Below are 20483 nucleotides of genomic sequence, written 5' to 3' on the forward strand. Positions count from 1 at the left end.
TTAGTGAACGGACACGGGACCAGAATAAAAGAAAAGAATGGTGAGGTTTGGTGTCCTGAAAGAAACTGGATTTGATTAATTTGTTATCAACCACTTTGCTGTATGGTGAAACCTCACAACTACTGTTTGAGTGTGTGTTTACAAGCTGTGTCGCTGGGGTTTCGTGATATGAGTGTACATAGACAAGATCGGTTTACTCAGATGTCTCCGTGCATGTTCACTCGAGCGGCTCCATGTTGCAGTCACAGACAGAAAGACTGTTTACAGCCAACCCCTGTCACGACTTGGGAAAATAATCTACCCAGATGTTTAATGAGGGGGTCTGCTGTTGGCTGATGAGTCGTTTCCTCTTCGTAAAATCTTCTGTCTTTCTTCTGAGTGTATCTTAGTTCTGAGTCCACAGGAAATCCTCCCTCTCCTTTTCTCTGAGGGTCAGAGTGTGAGAGGGAAGTGACTGGGGCCTGGATGTGATGACAAGAGAGTGAGTGTGTGCGGAAGTGGTGACTCCATTTGGAGACTCTCACTGATACTCTGACCTCTCAGCTGAACGGCCTGGAAGGATTTTAATCTGTGAGGAAGTGAGGGATTAAATAACTTCCTGTCTTTGATTTTCAATAAAGAAAAAAAACAGACAAAAGCATCATCTTGAGAACATTCATCAATAATTTATTTTTCTTACTCTCAAGAACCACCACGGCTTCTCATCTTGAAAATTCATCATCAATTTCCAACAACACAGTTTTGAAAAATGTAAAGTTACTATACAAATTTTTAATAGAAAAAAGAATAAATTAACTGTGGAATTCAGTTTTTTTTTTCTTATCAATTCCACATTTTTTCCTACAACACCTTTAATGTATTGTTACAGTTGAACAGAACTGATAAAATCAAGTTACATGCTCTATTGTCTGCGAGGGGAAGTGTTCTACTATTAAACGGTTTGTTAAAATAAGCTTCATTTTGCACATCTGGTATTGAATCTATCGATAACAGTGGAGAGATGTCTAGATCCTATGTGACAAAGCAGTAACTGGTCATTTTGTAGCACCTGAAAGGGTCGTTACAATGTCGGAACTAAAAAAACAAAAACAATACTGATTCATATAAAATGGAACATTGTTAAAACAATGAATGTCAATGTTAAAAACCCCACAAAACCTTACGGTGCCCCTCCGCACATACAGGAAAAGACTGATAAAAGTTAGTTCACTTCTCTTGGAGTATTACAAAAAACCTCAAACATCTTAATGGAGCACAGAAAATATGGGCTTGTTTGGAACTACAGAGGGGACGTCACACTTCATCACATCGGGCTCAGAGGTCAGAGGTTTGCACAAGGTCAGAACGGGACCCTCTGGGGGCTGGGGTGGGGGGGCTGACACTATGGAGAAAGACGTGCTAATGTTAGCGTAAAGAACTCAGGTGCTGGATGTGTTTAGGGTTGTTATCAGCGGATCTGCATGGCATGCATGGGAAAAGTCTGAGCGCAGACTCTCAGTGCAAAAAGCTGGGTCAACCTTGAATACACTGAAGTCATAACTCCTGATTAGATAGAGTGATGGTAACTGGCAAGTGCTAGTTCCAATCCTGGGTAAAGGACCTCACAAATCTGAGCGGGCGAGGGTGGATAACTCTTGGAGAACCAGCCATGCACGGGGGCACGAGAGAGGGTTAAACCTTCTCATGGGAAATAGTCTAGAAAGTGGCAGATTACATCAACTGTGCATAAAGGAAACACCACAGCGAGGGACAGAGTAAGATGCGCGCCAACGCTCCCGAGCACGACACACGATTTATCCAGAATTGTCATCTGTCATTATCTTCACATTTTGTGCAAAGACGGAACAACGGGTAAACCTTGTTCTGGGGAGCGAAGGGGAACTGGTTCGGGGACAGCGAGAACATGCACAGTTCAACTTCCTTTGTACAAAACCAGGTGTGCTTTTCTAACCCTGTTCTGAATATGTCATTGTTGTTTGGGACGTGCGATAAAATAAGTCGCTCCATCTCAAGAGGCTTTTTCCTCACTTCTTATTATGGCTTGTCGTCTGCCCTGACACTCTGGTAATATTAACTATTAATGAATCTATGTGCTGTTAAAGACACGATTATTTAACGCCTCGTCTGCGGTTCTAGCTTTTCTAGTTGCCTGTTTGCACCTCGATACAACTCATCAGTAGATGAGAGTGGAAAATGAGAACATACAACAGTAGTAGCTCCAGCCCTCACACACTGTTAACGTTGTGCTTTAAAACCAAAGTACAATCGACTTATTCCTTAACAGTCCATCTGATGCCAAATCGTATGTGAAGTAGAATCTTGCTTCCTTGCTGTTTAATAGAATGTCTATGCACTGTGGGGATTTGAAGGGATCTACAGCTCAAACAAGTTGCCGTTCCAGCGCTGAATACAGTACAAGTGTAACATGTTTGGCACAAATATATTAGTACTCGTGTGTGCCCATAGATGCAAAGTATTTTGACAGTCAGCGTGTGATCTGTCCAGCACTGAGTTCAGACTGTGTGTGTTCAGTCAGGATGCTGCTGTCATGCTGAAGAGACGGACAGAAAGAGGAGAAGACACAGTGCTACAGAGGGACTGACACAAACACCCAGCATGGTGTGAACTGCTAAATAAATCCAAGACCAGAGAGGAGACAGCAGTGATAAAAACAAGATGATTCACTGTTGAGATTTATCACTTAACAGCCTCAATGTCAAACTACACGTAACGCCAGCAGGTGTCAACAGCCAATCATCTCCTACTGTCAGGGCGGGAGATGAAAGATGTGGCGAGCTGGAATGAAACGTTGCAGTAACTGTGATCGTGTGTGGTCATGTTAAAAGATGAAGCTCCAACACGACCCTCCGCGCGCTGGCTCCAGCACTGTTCGTAATCCACCACCATGCGGCCAAACAAACTGTTATGGGCAGAGGGATCGTGTAAAGACCAGACACGTACGGAGAAAACGTAGCTTGATGCCAAACACAATAACCAAAACACCATATTCTCCCTGAGATGCACTGAGGAGCCTCAACTCCAGGCATCACAGGGCAGAGAACATGTGCTTCAGTTCACTCAGGATTTACACACCACTTCATAGACTTGTACAATGTTTGTTATTGCTATAGTCCTCGCAAATATTCCCGACAGCGTCCCAGAAACCATCCTGTGAATTCACAGGCGCTCTTCCCAAGGTGTGACCAGTCAATCCAGTAGTTGTCTTTGGTTGTGGGTTAAAAACTGAGAAGAGTCATGTGTGTTAATCCAGATTTTGGAAAAGTTGGTGTCGTCTTTTCTTATTTATAATTACGCAGGGAGAAATGAACAAACAGAAACAAGACGAACAACAGTGATGGGAGTAATGAAGACCAACACAGTTTGTTCGAGGGCAGGGAATGGGTTATAAACTGGTGGCTCAAATCCAGTAATGATTTGGTGGCAATGCACTAAAGTTTGTTAGATTGGGGGGGGCTCAAAGATGAGATATGAAACGGATCCTGGAAATGGCCGATAGTTGAATTTTGTTGAGTTTGAGTTTCTGTGCTCTCTATCCCCATCGCTTCTTCCCCCTCGTCCCGGTGAGGGTGGGTACAGATGGAGCTCCTTGGTGCTGTAGGGCAACTGTTCAACAGCTGAGGTGGCACTTCTCAGTCTGTCTGATGAAATCCGCCCTAATCAGAGCCCAGTGAGTGTGTCCCTGTCTGGCTGAGCTGTGATAGAGGAGGGGGCATAATAAAGAGGGGAAATGGATGAAGGGGCGGGATAGAGGGAGGAGGAGGAAGGCTCATATCCAGTCCACCAATCCGGTCGGGGCAGGATTTTGTAGGGTTTTAAGGATGAGGTTGTTGGTTGTCGATGGGTAGTAGTGAGGGACAGTGGAGAGGCAGTAGGAGAGGGCGACGGGACTTTTCTCGGCTCCTAAAGGAAGGTCTCAGACCAGGGTTCCAGGTTTGGCCTTGTCGTGTCCGTACCACTGCACATCTGCCAGCTCTGAACACAGGGGGCTGCTGAGAAAACAGCTGTCACTGAACGACCTGCGGAGGAAGAGAGAGCAGGATCGCACTGACGTCACATAACAGCTTCTCATTTCAAAAGGTAAATCAGTCAAACAAATCTAAAAAACCATCATCTACACGATTTTCTAGTTGTCAGCATTCGTTTTTAAGAAGAACGTTGTCGTGGTGCCACACATTCAGCACATGGTTAAGTCTTTCTATTAGTACATCCTGTAGGGAATGAGCCACATTATCAGAACACAGAGCAGAGCACATGCAGAGATCAGATACAGATGCAGCCAGACAAGTACCTGACACACATACCTCCACCCAACAGAGCGAGAAATTGTGAACCCCTCGTCGTTGTCAGCCCCCGCACAGTCGATGATACATTTGAGCTGTTTTCAGACATGAACATGAAGATGTCCGGACTAAACTGTGAGGATATTCTCTGGATTTCGCCTTTTTTATATAAAGAACGCAGCAGATTGTCTGAGTCAGACCTGTTCAGAACAACAGGGAAATCTCTGGAGCGTTGAGGCGAGAGATGGCGCATATAGGAGGCAGGACATGATGCATAAATCCTGCTGCAGTCGGCCCTGATCACCAAACGCTCTCGAATCTCATTGTCTTTTCAAGTTATCGTCTTTGTCGGCCTCTTCTACAAGAATGGCAGCACTTTTTCATCCTGATAGTTTGTCTATTTCAGTTTCTCGTTTGTCTCGTGTTAGAAACCTCATCAACGCATAATCCTTCTTATTAGTATTCTCAAATGTCATTGGTTTGTACTAGGGGGCGGATATTTGCGTTCTCGCATACATCAACTCTGGATAATTTCAGGAGATAATCCAGAGTTCAGTGCATGTCTGAAAGCAGCTTTATCGTGTATTGATTGTGTACAGACAGATTTCCACAAAATTTTAAAACTGACTTTGTGTAAATTTGTCCCAATATATTTTTGCCTAAAGTTTCTTTTTTTGTTTGCAATGTCTGCTTATGCTGCTGCTGTGTCTTCCCAACAGTATACACTCTATGTTTAGACCACTGGGAGGCCGAAAGCACAGACAGTACCTCTATGCATCAGAGCTGGGCTGAGGGGGAGACTGACAGACGTCCTCAGTAGGAGAGCAGTCTGCTGTGCCTCTAAACCAGGAGAGAGGACACACACACAAGGAAAGAAGGGTTAGTACGGACAGAAAGAGAGACGAAAAAGAAACGACAATATTAGGTGGTAGAAAATTGCTCCGTTGAGGACAGACGTTGTGAGAGATGGGACGAAAAACAGAGGAAGTGAAGATGCAGTGTTAAAAACATTTACACAAATAGCATGAAAAGCCAAGAGGAGTGTTATGATTTGAGTACGAAAGAAAAGGTTAGAAATAGAGTTTAGTTTTCAGAATAACATTAACTGACACTGACACAGACACAACAGACAGTCAAAGCTTGTGAGGGTGTTACTGTGATGTTTGGAGAAAGATGGTGAGTAGGAAGCTGAAAGGGCAGCATCCAGTTTGTCCTGAATTTAAGATGAAGTCACATCCTCAATCATTTTGTCCCCCTGTTTCAGCCGCTTCATGTGTGTGTGTGTGTGTCTCTTACCCGCTCTGCCAGTTGAGGATGTGCTGTGGGCTACAGGGGGGAGTGGGTGTTGCTGCGTGTTCACTGGAGGGCGTCATACTCCTCTGGCTGTGAGGGGATGCAGCTATGGGGGGAAACTGACAGTTAGTCAGGCTGAATAAGATACAGCAGCAGCATGAGATAAAAAGAAACAAATATATATAAACACAGGGAAAACCTTTTACACTTTCTCTCCCCTCGCATAGCTAGTTTTAATCCAAAATGATGCGTCACCATAGATTTGTCCAACACAGCTACTGCAACTCCCATATAACCTTTATATAATCTAAACACAATTTTGCCTTTTGGATTTTTAAAGATATCTGTTTGTGTAATGTAAGTTGGTGCAGTGACATTTGATATCCACTATATTTTAGCTCTTTTGTGAGCACAAATATATTTGTGTGTGTTCTGAGTTACTATCAGTAATTCACATCTGATAGCAGATTACAATCCTTCTTGGTGCATAAGGCAGCACATTAAGGCTGATTCATGGATCTGCATCGAAGCTACGCCATAGGTACGCACGTGGGCTACGCACAGGGCCTACGTCATTGTGAGTACTTATAGTTGTGCGTAGGTGTGTGTTTGTCACTCCGCTGTAAACGCGAGAGGCCGTAGAGTTTCTATGCTACTGTGTTGGTGTTTCTTCCGGTTTCCGGTCATGCTTTGGCATCTCTGATTACTTCAGTGGCGAGTGTTATCATGTTGGAGTTGGGGCTGATGGCGTTGGAGGAGATGGTCTGTACGATCATCAAACAGAGTGCGGTCTGCGTTGCCTAGATGCGTGGTTACATTTTTGGGGAGGTGCATGTCAGGGTATGGCTTCAAAGTACGTACTGGAGGAGCCGGGGATCGATCCAGCGATCTTCCAGTTGGTGGAAGACCCGATCTACCTCAGCCTTGAATCTCATAACCTCAAGGCCTTCTAGTATTTAAGATTATAATTGTCAGAGCGTCTGAATACACAGAATTATTTGTTAAACTAACAACTCCAAGGGTTTAATCTTAAACACAATGACGAATTTCTTTTCTCCATACGACAAAAGTTTGACGAGAACACAGGAAGGCGACCCACCTGGTGAGCCTTTGGCGAGTGTCCCGACTCTGCTCCCTCGTCCATGTCCCAGAGTGCCTTGCTGTGACCCTGTCTCGGAGGAGGTGGACCCCGAATGTGAATGATTCCTCTCCTTCAGGCTCCCTGAGGACCTCTGGTACCAGCATCGTAGTTCGTCAGATACCGCTGCCCTCCCCCCTCCTCCTCCACCACCCTCTCGCCCCAATGACGGAGTCCGTACGATTTGAGAGCGCGACGGCGTGAGACGGCCGCTCCCCTCTCCTCCTTCCTCTCCCCCCCAGGCCTCCTTGTACAGTCCCCCGGCTGTGTAGGAGCTGGACGTCTTGAACTGGGCCTTCACGCTGTAGTGGCCCTCCTGATCGCTCTCCAGGCTGCGCACCACCACGGGGTTGGGGCTGCCCTCCACGTACAGCGGGTACTCCTTGATGCGGTACTGAGAGGAGGGCTGGCTCTGGCTGTGGAGGTAAACTCCGTGGTGTCCCCCTCCCATGCTGCCTCCACCTGATCCTCCAACAGAGCCGTTCTTAGCTGCCAGGTTTGGCATGGAGCCGGAGTTAGAGGAACCCAGGTTTCCAGCAGACCTGGACAGAGAACATAAGTCAACACTGTACATCTTATAGATTTCTTTATACATATTATAAAACAGGGGTTGTGTCAAGGAACCCTGTATCTCCCCCACTCTTACCTGTGCCTTTGCCTCTGCCTCTGCCTGGCTTTGGAGGGTGAGTCCTCTCCCAGAGTAGAGTAGTTGGGGTTGCTGCCAGGGGGTCCACCAGCAGGGTAGTAATGCTCTGAGCTGCTTTGGCTGGTGCACGATGAGCAGTCATCCAGTGGGTCAGAGCCATTGGAGCGTCCTGGGACCAGGAAGAAGTCAGGACTGCCCAGTGTTCCCAGGGTGTGCGGGTGTGTGTCAGGGTCGGACGTGAGCAGCTTGCCCTGGGACTCGAGGCTGGAGCTGCGGTTCCTAAAGTGCTGAGCGAGACTGTGCAGACGGGTTGGACTGATGTCCACTGACCTGTAAGAATGAATTAAAAGAAACGACTTTCAGTTCATTTGGAAATTATAAAAAGTAGTTGGACAAACAAGAGAGAGCTGTGGGTCCTGTGACCCCATTCTAGTTAGGGAACTTTAAACACACATCATTTCTTATCTTGTTGTATATATATTTATATAATCTGTTATGGTAACCAAAGTGATTTAACCCTTGAATAAACATTCAAAACTGAAGGCTTCAAGACTGACCGAGTAGAATGTACATAGTGTGGGTTCCTAGTCCTCAGGTCCGGGGTCGACGGCATGCTGGACTGAGAGTTCCAGTGAGGGAGGCTCCTGATGGGGCTGCTCTGCAGAGAGTTACTGCCTCCGGCTTCTGCACTGCCAGAGCTCGGGAAACGCCTGTTACTTAGAAAGTTGCAGGGAAAATGTTCAAATATTTCCTAATAATTTGAATACATATACTGTATACTCAATTTATACAGGCATCCTGCATCAACCTACATTTGAGGTGTTCAAGCACGCTCGACTCAGTGAGGTATAATAAAAATAAGTAAACTATAACTGAAATGCACTTGTGGTTGTTTAACAGTTTACTGAAATAACTTTGAGAAGCCTCACACATAAACATTAATATATTATAGATCTACTCTTAAAGGATGGCTAACATTAAGCCACTCGTACCTTGAGTGAGAGGAGCGTTTCTTGACTTTTTCATAGGGCTCATCCAGTGACGATTCACTCCAGATCTTGGGCTTGATGGGTGATTTATCGTAGTCCAAGCGTGTGTAGTGCAGGTGTCGCAGGCCGTCCAGGGACTGCGGTGGAGGGGGCCGACTGTGAGATGGAGGCCGAGGAGGGAGGCCCTTGTGAGGTGATGCTACTGGAGAGAAGGTGGGGGTTCCTGTAACTTGAGGGTCATCTGAAAAAGAGAAATAATTGAAATAAGATTGCACACCCGTTTTCATCATTATAACAAACTATATATCTGGGAATAATGAGGAGGCTCAAGACTCACCATCATCCAAGACCAGTGCGTCGGACAGTGAGCTGTCTTCAGAACCAATATTGGCTTCTAAAGGACAGAGAAACAAAAGCAAGGTGTTAGAGATTATAGCTCAAAAGCCTAACGCAAAGCTTTCTGAAAATAGTACGAAAGAAGAATACTGGCAACTATAGCTCATATAAATAGTGGTTATTGGTACCTTCAATGATAAGTGATGCTCTCTGCGTCGGCTTCTTTCCAGAGCGGACCCGGTGCTCATTGATAGAGTTCTCAATTTCCTGGAGCTTCTTCAGTGCGTTCAGATAAGACGTCTTCCTCTGTTTCTTCAGCTTCTTACTATTTAGGTGAGGATCGCTGGCCAGACGCCGGGCTGCCTCTGTGATCTGGGACTGAATGGCAAACTCCCGCTCCAACCGCTCCAGCTCCTCTTCCTGGGATAAGCACACACACACACACACAGAGGATTTTAGTGCCAGCAGAGGGACACAAGCAAGCGCAAAAACACTGGATTTGCTCACAGTTTTAGCAACAGAAATCGACACAGAATCCAAAAACAACAAAGCTTCGTTTGCAGACATGTATTCAGGCTCTAACTCTCCCATGAACGCGTTTGGTTCAACACAGACCGAGCTTTGCCAGAGAAAACACACTGAGGAAATCATTTATCTGTGCTGCAGCCCCGCACTTTCTCACCGCTGCATACTGACACACTCTGTCCCCAAATAATAAAACCTCTCCATCAATCCGTCCTCTCCTCCGCTACACTTCTCCTGAGATTTGTGGAGCAGAGACTGTAAGGTGTACCAAGAAAAATATACTTGTCAAGCTACAAGTACATAGCAAATGTGTTCTACAGCCATATGTGTATCTGTGTAACAGAATACATGGTGTCGTACACTGTTGTATAATACAGTATAGTAGAAACTTGTGAATGTAATTACAGATAAGTAGCAGAGTTAAGGCAGTCTTGTAACACAGACGCACACATTGTACAGCATTTAATGTGTACACGCACATGTCAGAAAACACATGATTTGACTTCCCCCCAGAGAGAGAGAGAGGGTGGGGGGGATGTATATTGAATCGGGTCGACATCTTATTGGACGACCTCAGTTCTGTGGAATCCCTCTCACTAACAGCACGTCGCACTGCTGCCAGGGCGGCTTCTGTTTCTGTGTGTGTGTACGAGTTTAAGGTGTTCAGCATGAATTAAGAAACATCATCTTTCTGCTTTGCAAGGCAGTTGTGTGATATTGTGTCCACCGGATTTCTTTTCAAAGCTTAAAACCTCAGCAACCCACATGCCTGCACACATACAAAAACACACACAAAATCCTACTATCACCACTTCCTATGGCGAGCATGCCGCCAGACTATTTTTAGATGTTCTGCTGTTCTGGAAAATCTACCCATGGCACAAAAAAAGACAGCAAGACAAAGACGCAGCACAGCTACTTACGACTCAGACTGGTGCTTTGCAGTGCTCTCACTTTCCTTTGCTTTCTTAACAAATGAGCAGGGATCACTTAATAATCATCAATCATCACCCCGTGCCATTTTACGCACAAGGTTTTAAATGAGGTTAATCCTGAACAACCTGTAAAAGCCACCAAGTGTTTAACCTTTATTTGGCCAAAGGTTGCAGGTCATTTTATATACACTACCGTTCAAAAGTTTGGGGTCACTTAGAAATGTCCTTATTTTTCAAAGAAAAGCACTGTTTTTTTCAATGAAGATAACATTAAATTAATCAGAAATACACTCTATACATTGTTAATGTGGTAAATGACTATTCTAGGTGGAAACGTCTGGTTTTTAATGAAATATCTACATAGGTGTATAGAGGCCCATTTCCAGCAACTATCACTCCAGTGTTCTAATGGTACATTGTGTTTGCTAATCGCCTTAGAAGACTAATGGATGATTAGAAAACCCTTGAAAACCCTTGTGCAATTATGTTAGCACAGCTGAAAACTGTTTTGCTGGTGAGAGAAGCTATAAAACTGGCCTTCCTTTGAGCTAGTTGAGTATCTGGAGCATCACATTTGTGGGTTGAGTGGAAGAGTGCCTGACGCCATCTGTCAAGCATGGTGGAGGTAATGTGATGGTCTGGGGCTGCTTTGGTGCTGGTAAAGTGGGAGATTTGTACAAGGTAAAAGGGATTTTAAATAAGGAAGGCCATCACTCCATTTTGCAACCTCATGCCATACCCTGTGGACAGCGCTCGATTGGAGCCAATTTCCTCCTACAACAGGACAATGACCCAAAGCACACCTCCAAATTATGCAAGAACTATTTAGGGAAGAAGCAGGCAGCTGGTATGCTGTCTGTAATGGAGTGGCCAGCGCAGTCACCAGATCTCAACCCCATTGAGCTGTTGTGGGAGCAGCTTGACCGTATGGTATGCAAGAAGTGCCCATCAAGCCAATCCAACTTGTGGGAGGTGCTTCAGGAAGCGTGGGGTGAAATTTCTACAGATTACCTCAACAAATTAACAGCTAGAATGTCAAAGGTCTGCAATGCTGTAATTGCTGCAAATGGAGCATTCTTTGACGAAAGCAAAGTTTGAAGAACAAAATTAATATTTCAAATAAAAATCATTATTTCTAACCTTGTCAATGTCTTGACTATATTTTCTATTCATTTTGCAACTCATTTGATAAATAAAAGTGTGAGTTTTCATGGAAAACACGAAATTGTCTGGGTGACCCCAAACTTTTGAACGGTAGTGTATATATTTTAAAATAGTTATTTATAAGTTCACATGACAATCAATATATGTTCAATAGTGAAATATGCTACATGTCATATGTCGGTTTGTGTTAAACTGCTTCGAGGCACTAGGGTACAGCTATGTCCGTATGGGGTTTGGACTGGTGATAGGCTGTAAAGCCGTTTTGATTCTTATAACAGGCTGTGAAGTCAATGGAGTTTTGGTTCGACCCAAGTTTTTTGTTGTGTGATATGTAGATAATATCAATCTAAGTGTGAATAGAGCATGATGTTGGTAATGGACCAAGCTGAGCTGCAAATTCGGATCACCTGTTTCACCGTAGAATTAGGACCACACAGATTTAAATCTAAACAAGATGCTCTGCTGGCTTTGTGGCTTAAGAACTTGGAGGATGGTAAAACAGACACTTGATCTGCACTGAGCTGTTCAACAGCAGTTGTGATCAATAAAGCCGATCCTCTGCACTACATCATTCAACATATTCCAATCCCTCCAGCCCAGTGCCTGTCAGACATGAAGCATTTTGTGTTTGTTTCAAACACTGACACGTCCAGTTTACCTCCTGTTTTCACTAAACTTGTGCACAGACATTGGAGAGTGTAGTCATGTGCTACTAAGAAGAACTGAGAGTTGAATCTTCACCTCTCCCTTAAGAACAATCTTCTTCTCGTCCAGTTTGAAGGCCGTACCGATCTTTCTTCTCACTGTGGGCGGCTCCTCTCCCACATCCAGAGGATATTCCTTCGGAAGCTTTCCTGTCAGTTCCTGGAAAATACAAGAGCGTGCCAGGGTAATAAAGTTAGGAAAGAAGAGCTAAAAGGTATTTTGGTTTTCAAGGTTGTGTTTTCTCATACCGCCTCTCTGATGCAGATGCTCTTCAGTTCCTCTAGTCTCTGTTTTAGCGTTTCCTCCAGAGCTTCCTGCCTGGCCCTTAGTGCTGCCAGCATGTCCTTCTTAGCTGTCTGGGAGCTGTCTGATTCCTGAGAGCCTGAGGGGTACAGACAGCACAAGACGTGAGGGCAACACTTAGGATGGTGTGTGTGTGTGTTTTTGTGTGTGTGTGTTTTTGTGTGTGTGTGTATGTTGTGGGGACATTCTATGATGACGATTGTGGAGGGGAAGGAGACAATCGTTCATGCACCTGCGAGCCTTGCAGGATGTTTACAGGGAAGTGAATGGTGTGTTTCGATAAGGAAACTGAGTTTCAGTGTTTCAAGGAAGGGGCAGTTTAGGACAAAGTCTGTGACGCACAATTTCCAAGACTCAGATTGTGCCAGTCTTGTTTGCAACATGCCTGGTTGAAAACAACACAAACACTACGACACACACACATTCCGTTTCTCTCTGTTGCTCTCTCTGTGACCCTCTGTGGTTCACTATCAAGTCAAATATAGCAACAAAACAAAACTAACCACTGCTGAGACTTGTGGCAGCAAGACATTTTCTACTGTTCCAAAACAGTTAGAATTAAGTTCGGTGTTTTAGATCTGTTTAAGCAACATTTCACTCAGAGTTTTAATTTGATTTGACAAATCCTACAATCTAGATCTTTCTGTTTAAACTGCCACAGACAGAGAGGAGTTGGCTGTGGCAGTAATCGGAGGAACATAGAGGTGATTAAAAAACAATTCTCAGTGGAAAGGAAGATCGAGCTTTGGCTATTATAGAGTCCCAAAACTTTGGAACACTCTGCCCACTGAACTCAGACAGACTCGCTCTTTAGCTTCTTTTAAATTCCTCTTTGTCCGAGACTGTTTTGGAATATTTGATTTCCATTTATTTATTTTTTATTTATTCCCTGATCTGGTTTTTAAGCTTTTAATCTTTTGGTTTTATTCCTTCCTGTTAAGCCTTTTGTAACATTGTGAGGAAAAGTGCCATATAAATAAACTTTATTATTATTATAGATGTGACACTACCACTCCTGTGACATATTTATGTTGCTGGGCAAAGATGGCCTCCAGTCAGCGAGCTGTAGATCATGAAATCAACAAGCTGACAAACACCAATGAGACAAATGACAAGACTAAGTTAGATAAGACAGAGACACAGTGTGTGATGAGCCGGGGGGGGGGACTAAAGAAGAACAGAGAGGAGAGAAAAGGGAGATAAGGAGGACTGGAGAGATAAAGGGCAAGGATTAGGGAGGAAGGGAGAGATTTATGTATCTTTACTGACAAAAATAGAGGTTAAGGAAGAAACAGATGCAATCAGAGGAACAAGCAGGAAATTATTAGTGAAATAGAACATTCCTGCAACAGTAATTGATTGATAAGATGTACTGTAATCTAAATAGCCGCATGCCAGGACTAAAATACTTGTCTCTGCAGCAGTAGCTAACTTGGTGGTGCAGTAATTGTGTTTTGCAAAATGCGACACACTTACATGGCTGTTTGGGTTTAAAAGGGCATTTTCCTCTCTTTGCTTATTTTAGCTCATGTCTGTCACACTCATTACTCGTTCAGCACAGATAAGCATTGTTTCAAAGGCTGACGCAAAGTTCTCTTCATTCTTTCACTCTCTAAATTTAGAGGGGGCCGGGGCCTCTGGAGGATGAGTCTGTGTGACATGGGGGGGCGGGTGTGGTACATACAGAAAGACGGTGGGTGGGTGGGTGGGGATTTGTGTACAGTAGATGTGTGAGAACATTCAGCAGAGATTCAGAGGCCTCTTTCCAGAAGCAGCTGTTTCTGTCCCTCCAGTTGTCAACAAGACTCCCTCTCATTACCACATAGGCAACCACAAATACACTCACATATCAGAATTCCTCTCTCCCTCTTTGTCCATTAACACCCCCCACACACACATAGAGACACACATACATCATCTACCTCAAACACACGCACACACACACATGTACTCTATATACTGACCTGAGGAGAGCAGACTACCACTGCTGCCACTGATAATCTTGCCCTTGCTGCCCATGTTGGCAAGCTTGGAGGTCTTCAGAGTTCCTGTTTCCGTGAGGTCTATCGCAATTTCACTCAAGCTCCGTGCTGCATGGATCTTTGACTGGACAGACAAGAACACAGAGAATTTGTCAAGATACGACATGAAGCAGTTTCATTGCAAACCTCTTGACAACGCTTGCTGCTTGTACATTTCTAAGTATGTCTGGTCTGTGTGCTTTGAAGTGTGTGTCTTGTGAGACTGACTGACCTTGCTCTGCTTGCGGTCCAGGTAGAACTGGTGTTGGCTGATGGCCATGGCCCAGATGGACTTGATGAGGGCGGGACAGGCGTACCACGTATGCACAGCGATGCCACTGTGACCAAACGTCCTTCTTGTCACTGACGCCCTACAGTAGGAGCGGACACAAGGCCTCCTTATATACACTGAATACAAAAGACAGCTACACGTATGCAGCGGTGAAAACACTCAACTACGCTACCACCACGACTATTAACAGAATGACTACTGCTGCGGCTGCTGTGGAGAAGGATGAAATAATATTAGAGGTCTGAGAGAGCAGACCTGATAGAGATATTTCTTGCAGAGCCACACACGATGTTCCCCATTGTTTACTCATCCTTGTTCAAACACACATCTGTAGCTGAGCAACAGACCCGCTCGCCCCAAATGACAGCCTCCTTCAAAGAAAACACCACTGCTCTCTCTTTCACCCCGTCTGTCTCTCTTTCTCCCTTTCCCTCCCTCCCTCCGTCTGTAGAAGAACACTCAGCATATATAGCCATGTTAAATAAACATGAGAGAGGTCACTTCCTCCGCAAAACAGCCATTACTTAGCCATCTCTCCTTCTATCAAGGGTTTGCCCTGCATGTGTGTGTGAATGTGTGTCTGAGAGAGAGAGCACATGATTTTGTGCATGTGGCCGCACAAGTGTGTTAATAATCAGCCTATCAATCTATGTCAGGCTCCACTGGGACATCCCCAATATCTTGCTCTATTGCCAAGACAAATTCTGCAACCATTATGGAATTAGATTCAAATCTCTCCTTTCCTGCACCGCATCGTATGTAGCTTCAGCCTTTACACATTCACATATGGCACAGTGGTAATGTACAGTAAATGCTACTGGACTGCATCCATAACTGAGGGGAAACTGAAATACTTCGAAATAACATTCAATCATGAAAGAAGGAGCCACATGAGATAATAATCATCCAAGCAAAGATTCGACATCTAAACTTGAAATAAAAATAAACAAACAGTGAAAATCAAACTGTAGCAAGTTGACAAGTTGCTTGAATTTGTGATATAAATTTACCTCCTGGGGTCATGAACTTCCACTGAAAACTTCTTCTCTCGGAAATAGAGGTTCTCCAACTGACGCCATTGGAACACCTGAGGTTCAGGAGAAACACACAATCTTCAGGGCTTCCTCGTGCAAAAACAAGCCTCACATTAAATCCACACAGCTTTCCGCCAAATCCTCTATTCTCGTCTATGTATGTTCCAATTTGTTATGAAAAAAAAAAAATGCAATGGATAAGGAGGAGGAGAAAAATGGAAGGAGGAGTTATGAGTAGAGAAGGAGGTGGAGAGAAGAGGACCTCGTCTGGGGCTCTCTGATCAGGTCCAGACCAGGCTGTCCTGTCCACAGCGGATCCCTGCGCTGGATGACCTCACTCTGGAGAAAGACAGTGTGAGAGGGAGGAGGCTTTCTCTCCTTTGCTCAACTTTTTTTCTCCTCCTCTCTTTTCCGTCCACTTTATGAACCATCGGCTTCTCTTTAAATGAAGCCAAAGCCAGCTGGGCGAGAAAGTTTCCCCCAAGACGTACTCCGCAGCATGTGTGTGTTGCTTAAATCCTCCCAGACGCAAGGGAACAGAAAGTTTTTGGATGGTGGGTGTTCACCATCTGTAGGCATGTGTGTGTGTGTGTGTGCTGGTGGAGAGAAAGTGTGTGAAGTTAAGTTTCCACCTCTCCTGGAGCTCTGCTATGAGGGAGGGGGCGTTCATGCCTTCCCGCCTCCTGACCCCTCCTCCCTCCCTCAGGGACTGTGCTTCCTGCTCTGGGCCCTGTGGCTGGGAGGTGTGTGTGTGTGTGTGTGTGTGTGTGTGTGTGTGTGTGTGTGTGTGTGTGTGTGTAACAAGGGGTCAGGGGAGGAGTGATGAAGGGGGGAAAAAGGTTTATGTGGCCCCTGCAATTGAAGTGCACACACACACACACACACACACACACACACACACACCCACGCACACACAGTGACATTGTCGGAGCCTGTTTCTTGTTAAGAGAAAAGGTGGTGTGGGCTATTTCAGAACACAAAGGGCCTCCAACTATCAGCTGGAGCAGGCATGCAAACATGGACACACACCACACACACACACACAAACGTCTGACAGCCACGCACCAGCCATTAAGTGAGTAAAGTAGAAAACAGGCAAACAGGGGGAATAGAAACAAAGTCAAAGACCCGGCTATGACAGGATGAGGGAGGAAAAGAACGAGGAGAAAGGGAGCTGAGGGAGGAACAGGTCACAGCCCAGGAATTTGAACAGGCTGGGAAAACAATGGACAGATGGATGACAGGGAGGAAAGGGAAGGAGGGGGAGAAATATTACGAAGACAGAATGTAAACACAATCCAATGTATGTATTTATGCACAATGTGTGGGTGTAGTGCATGAGTATGAAGAAAGCAAACTGGTGCTCTTATCAAGATTCTTTGTGTACCGTAAATTTTCAATGGAGTGTGAAGTGCTAATGTAGCATGGTGCTATTAATAGTGGGCAGGGAAGATAGTGAGAGTTTGCTTTGGTGTGTGTATGTGTGGGTGTGTGTGTGCGTGTGCTGGCTACATGTGGAGCGTAGCCGTAGAGATAAAACAGGTGTTTGTAACTGTGTTCAGGCACGAGACCACTAAAGTTATCTTTTGCAGTGTTGCTGTAATTTTGTAAGTGGACTTTGATGTTTTCAGGATAAGTTTTTCATGTGTGCATGTGTGCAAATTGGGTTTAAATATAAATGGAGAACGTTAACAAAAGTTACACAAAAGTTGAACAAAGGGCAACAAGGTCAGTGTAGAGTTTAAAACTACACATCTTGTGTTGCGTTTCTGTGCGGTTTCAAACTGTTGCTCCTGTTACATATGCATATTGTGATAATGGGACCTTTGTAGTCTTTGTGACTACTTTGTGAATAGCTTTAATATCTGATGAAATGCTGCAGACAGACTCTTTCTTGAACTCTGTTCTGCTATTAGGGCGAGGGCCCTGCATGTCTATGTGCGTCAGCTATAAATCCTCCCTCTGACTGTGAAACACTTACTGGCACAAACACACACACGAGAAAGGGAAGTGACTGGTCATTGTTCACAAGCAATTGGGTGCTCATATGCACGAACCCATGTCTGTCTCATAATAATATCTGTGCACATGATTACACATCCGTTACAGATGAAAAGGTCAGATGTGATAGAGGGTAAAGGCCTTTATTCTGTGCAGTCGACTCCCTGGGGACTCTGGGAAGAATAGAAAGTTTAAATAGCAAAGGCCAGAATAACTGTGAGGCCACGTATTATTATTTTCTAGAGGTGGACCTGAGGGTACCAAAGACTATTGTTTCACTCATAGGTGGGGTTCTGGTGAGCAATACTACATCTACCAGTTGTCATGGAGATACAGATATACTGTGGGGTCACTTCCTGTTGTTTGTGTTTGGGTTGTGGAGTTTCAGTGGGAGGACATTTATGGAAAAACCAGAAATGGAAATAAAGCTGCCTATTGGCTCAAAATGCAACATAGACAGAGGTTGGCTAAAGTAAATGATTGTGCGAATCCACTGCAGAAAACAGAAACCTGCACTGAAATGCAAGTAAGATGACGACAGTTTTCACCATAGTCTTTTGTTTTTCATTGTGGCTTCATCAGTGTCGACAGAAGCTGCTCTGTGTTAGCCTTAAGTCAGTCAATCTGGTAGTCAGTCAATACACAGACCCTATAATTTCTGCCTTAATGAGTCAGATCCCACTAACAAGGCATTAGCACGTGTGTGGTTAGGTTGCAGGCCCCTGTCAGTGTGTGTGTGTGTGCTGTATGTGGCCTGCGGTGAGCTGAGGGGGAAAAGTACTATCCCCAAATAAACGTGGAGGGTGCAGTGGATGGTTTTCATTTAGAAACAACAGGAACTCCCCTCGTAAAGAGACAAATTAAACGCAACTGCCTTTAGTACACATACACACACACCTACAGTATAATACTGCACTGCTGAACATCATGGAGTCAATTATTAATAAATAAAAAAGGTTTGTGATGAAAACATAAACTAATTGGTTCAAAATGTCACATAATTAGTGTTCTCCCTCACTGAGTCACTGGGCTGAAAACGTGAACAGTGACAAACTGGAGATTACACTCTGACTCAGTGGTTACTGGTAGTGGACTGGCCGGCTGATTGACTAATCACCAAATCAAATGCTCTTCCTCCAGTCTGTTGAAACAGGGATGACTCTCATTACTAAAATAACATGGAACGCTGCTGGTGACCCCTGTGAGTCTCTTTCTGTGAAACGATGAACAGCTTTAAAAAAGAAGCAACTCTGTTTTCTCTGTAAAACCTCAACTGTGTTCACTGGAGGTTTTAGTCGAAAGACACGCAGTGAACAAATCTCTTTTCAGTCAAACTCCTTAGACTACAATCACAGTTTGGCAACGAGGAGGCCCAGTGTGTGTGTGTGTGTGTGTGTGTGTGTGTGTGTGTGTCTGTGTGTGTGTGTGAGGGCGATGGAGAATGAGAAAAAGAAAGGAGAGAGGGAAAGTGAGGGGCTCACAACTGAAGCTTAACGAACCAATGACTCGCACTGACTGTTGCTATGGCAGCTGAATGCTTGATAAGTCACTTGTGTTTGAAGGCTTTTAACTCCTTCTTCCCTCCACCTCTCTTTCTTTATTTATTGTGACATTAATCACAATCAAAGCCATATGTTATATCTTTCACGCTGTATAAACATTGTGCGATAAAAAAAACACATGGTTTGTGACCTTTTCACAGGCTTCCTATCTTGCATAATCTGGCATTTGTGTCTGAGTTCAGTGTGATTGGATTGTGAAGTGGATTGTATTGCAATTGGACGGTGCTTTTCCCCCCCATCACCATGGCGATTTAACACCCTGGCAGCCACATGATTTTGAGTATTCAGGAATGAGGCAGGATTAGGGCTCGTGACTGGAATGTACTTAACATGACACACACATTCGGCACAGTGTTAGCAGCAAACAGGAAAGCTGTGGCAGACAGGAAGTATTCATCAGGATGGTGAGTTCAGAGTTCAGTGGAGTTCCTGTGTGTGAGCGAGTGCGAGCATTTGTTAGTGTGTGTGTGTGTGTGTGTGTGGGTTTATGAGCAACACTGTATGTGTCTGGGTGATCAGTCAGTATGGTGGGACGCTGTTAACCCCATTAACACCCTATGAGACATGGCTGAATGCCAGAGATGAAGGCCCCAAACACGACTGGGGGTCAGAGGTGAGGTAAGAAAGACTTTCACAGACGACCGGCTGGGTGGAGTCTGGAGGCTGGGAGGAGGACTTCATCCACCGAAATAAAAGCAGGACAGGACGCAAAACATTCCAAGACTGAACGTCTCCAGAGTGTAGTATTCGCTCTGCATTGTTCGTGCTCTTGCAAAAAACAATACTCACTGAATGGAAACAATTTACAGAGGTGACATGGCACAGACAGAAAACCAGAGAAAAGATCTTGCGAAAACAATTAAACAATACCTTTAAGATCATTATGTTTAGACACAAGCAAAAGAAAATTAACAAGGTTGTGTAAATTATACTGGTGAATTTATTAATGCTAATTGAGAGGCGAGCCAAAAGCTGTGCAGTCAACACTTGTGTTGTGGTACAGAGATCAGAGGGAGCATCATCTCACCTTCCGGGGCTTGATCTTGTCCTGGTGGTCATACTGAAAGATGCCTTTATAGCTCAGACCCAACCACCAAGGGATCCCCTGCTTGTCCTACAACACACAACAAAAATACCTCAGGAAAAAGTGAGCTTGAGGGTGGGACGGACAGAGAGAAATAAAAACAAAAACAGAAGCAGAGACAGATACAGAAAGAAGTGTACATTAGTTTTTAGCT

General features: G+C 44.6%; 1 protein-coding gene across 11 annotated transcripts in view; it reads right to left on the reverse strand.

The window, feature by feature from the left end:
- Window positions 1-645: 645 nt before the first annotated feature.
- frmd4a (FERM domain containing 4A) overlaps window positions 646-20483 on the reverse strand; it is an 89719-nt gene continuing 69881 nt past the window's right edge. For 5 of the 11 annotated variants that reach the window (XM_035156257.2, XM_035156256.2, XM_035156253.2 and 2 more), the window contains exons 11-24: window positions 20273-20359; window positions 15659-15735; window positions 14589-14730; window positions 14300-14441; window positions 12281-12414; window positions 12069-12191; window positions 8892-9123; window positions 8705-8761; window positions 8371-8608; window positions 7936-8094; window positions 7379-7708; window positions 6694-7274; window positions 5598-5700; window positions 646-4037 (exon numbers count right to left, since the gene is read on the reverse strand). In XM_035156257.2, the coding sequence (XP_035012148.1) occupies window positions 3935-4037; window positions 5598-5700; window positions 6694-7274; window positions 7379-7708; window positions 7936-8094; window positions 8371-8608; window positions 8705-8761; window positions 8892-9123; window positions 12069-12191; window positions 12281-12414; window positions 14300-14441; window positions 14589-14730; window positions 15659-15735; window positions 20273-20359 (2508 nt within the window). In that variant the 3' untranslated portion in view covers window positions 646-3934. Of the gene's footprint in view, window positions 4038-5069; window positions 5142-5597; window positions 5701-6693; window positions 7275-7378; window positions 7709-7935; window positions 8095-8370; window positions 8609-8704; window positions 8762-8891; window positions 9124-12068; window positions 12192-12280; window positions 12415-14299; window positions 14442-14588; window positions 14731-15658; window positions 15736-15944; window positions 16446-20272; window positions 20360-20483 lie in introns of those variants that run through there. The other 6 variants (XM_035156252.2, XM_035156249.2, XM_047339761.1 and 3 more) reach the window with 6 other exon arrangements.

This window comes from Hippoglossus stenolepis, chromosome 5 (genome assembly GCF_022539355.2).
Source record: "Hippoglossus stenolepis isolate QCI-W04-F060 chromosome 5, HSTE1.2, whole genome shotgun sequence".
NCBI lineage: Eukaryota > Metazoa > Chordata > Actinopteri > Pleuronectiformes > Pleuronectidae > Hippoglossus > Hippoglossus stenolepis.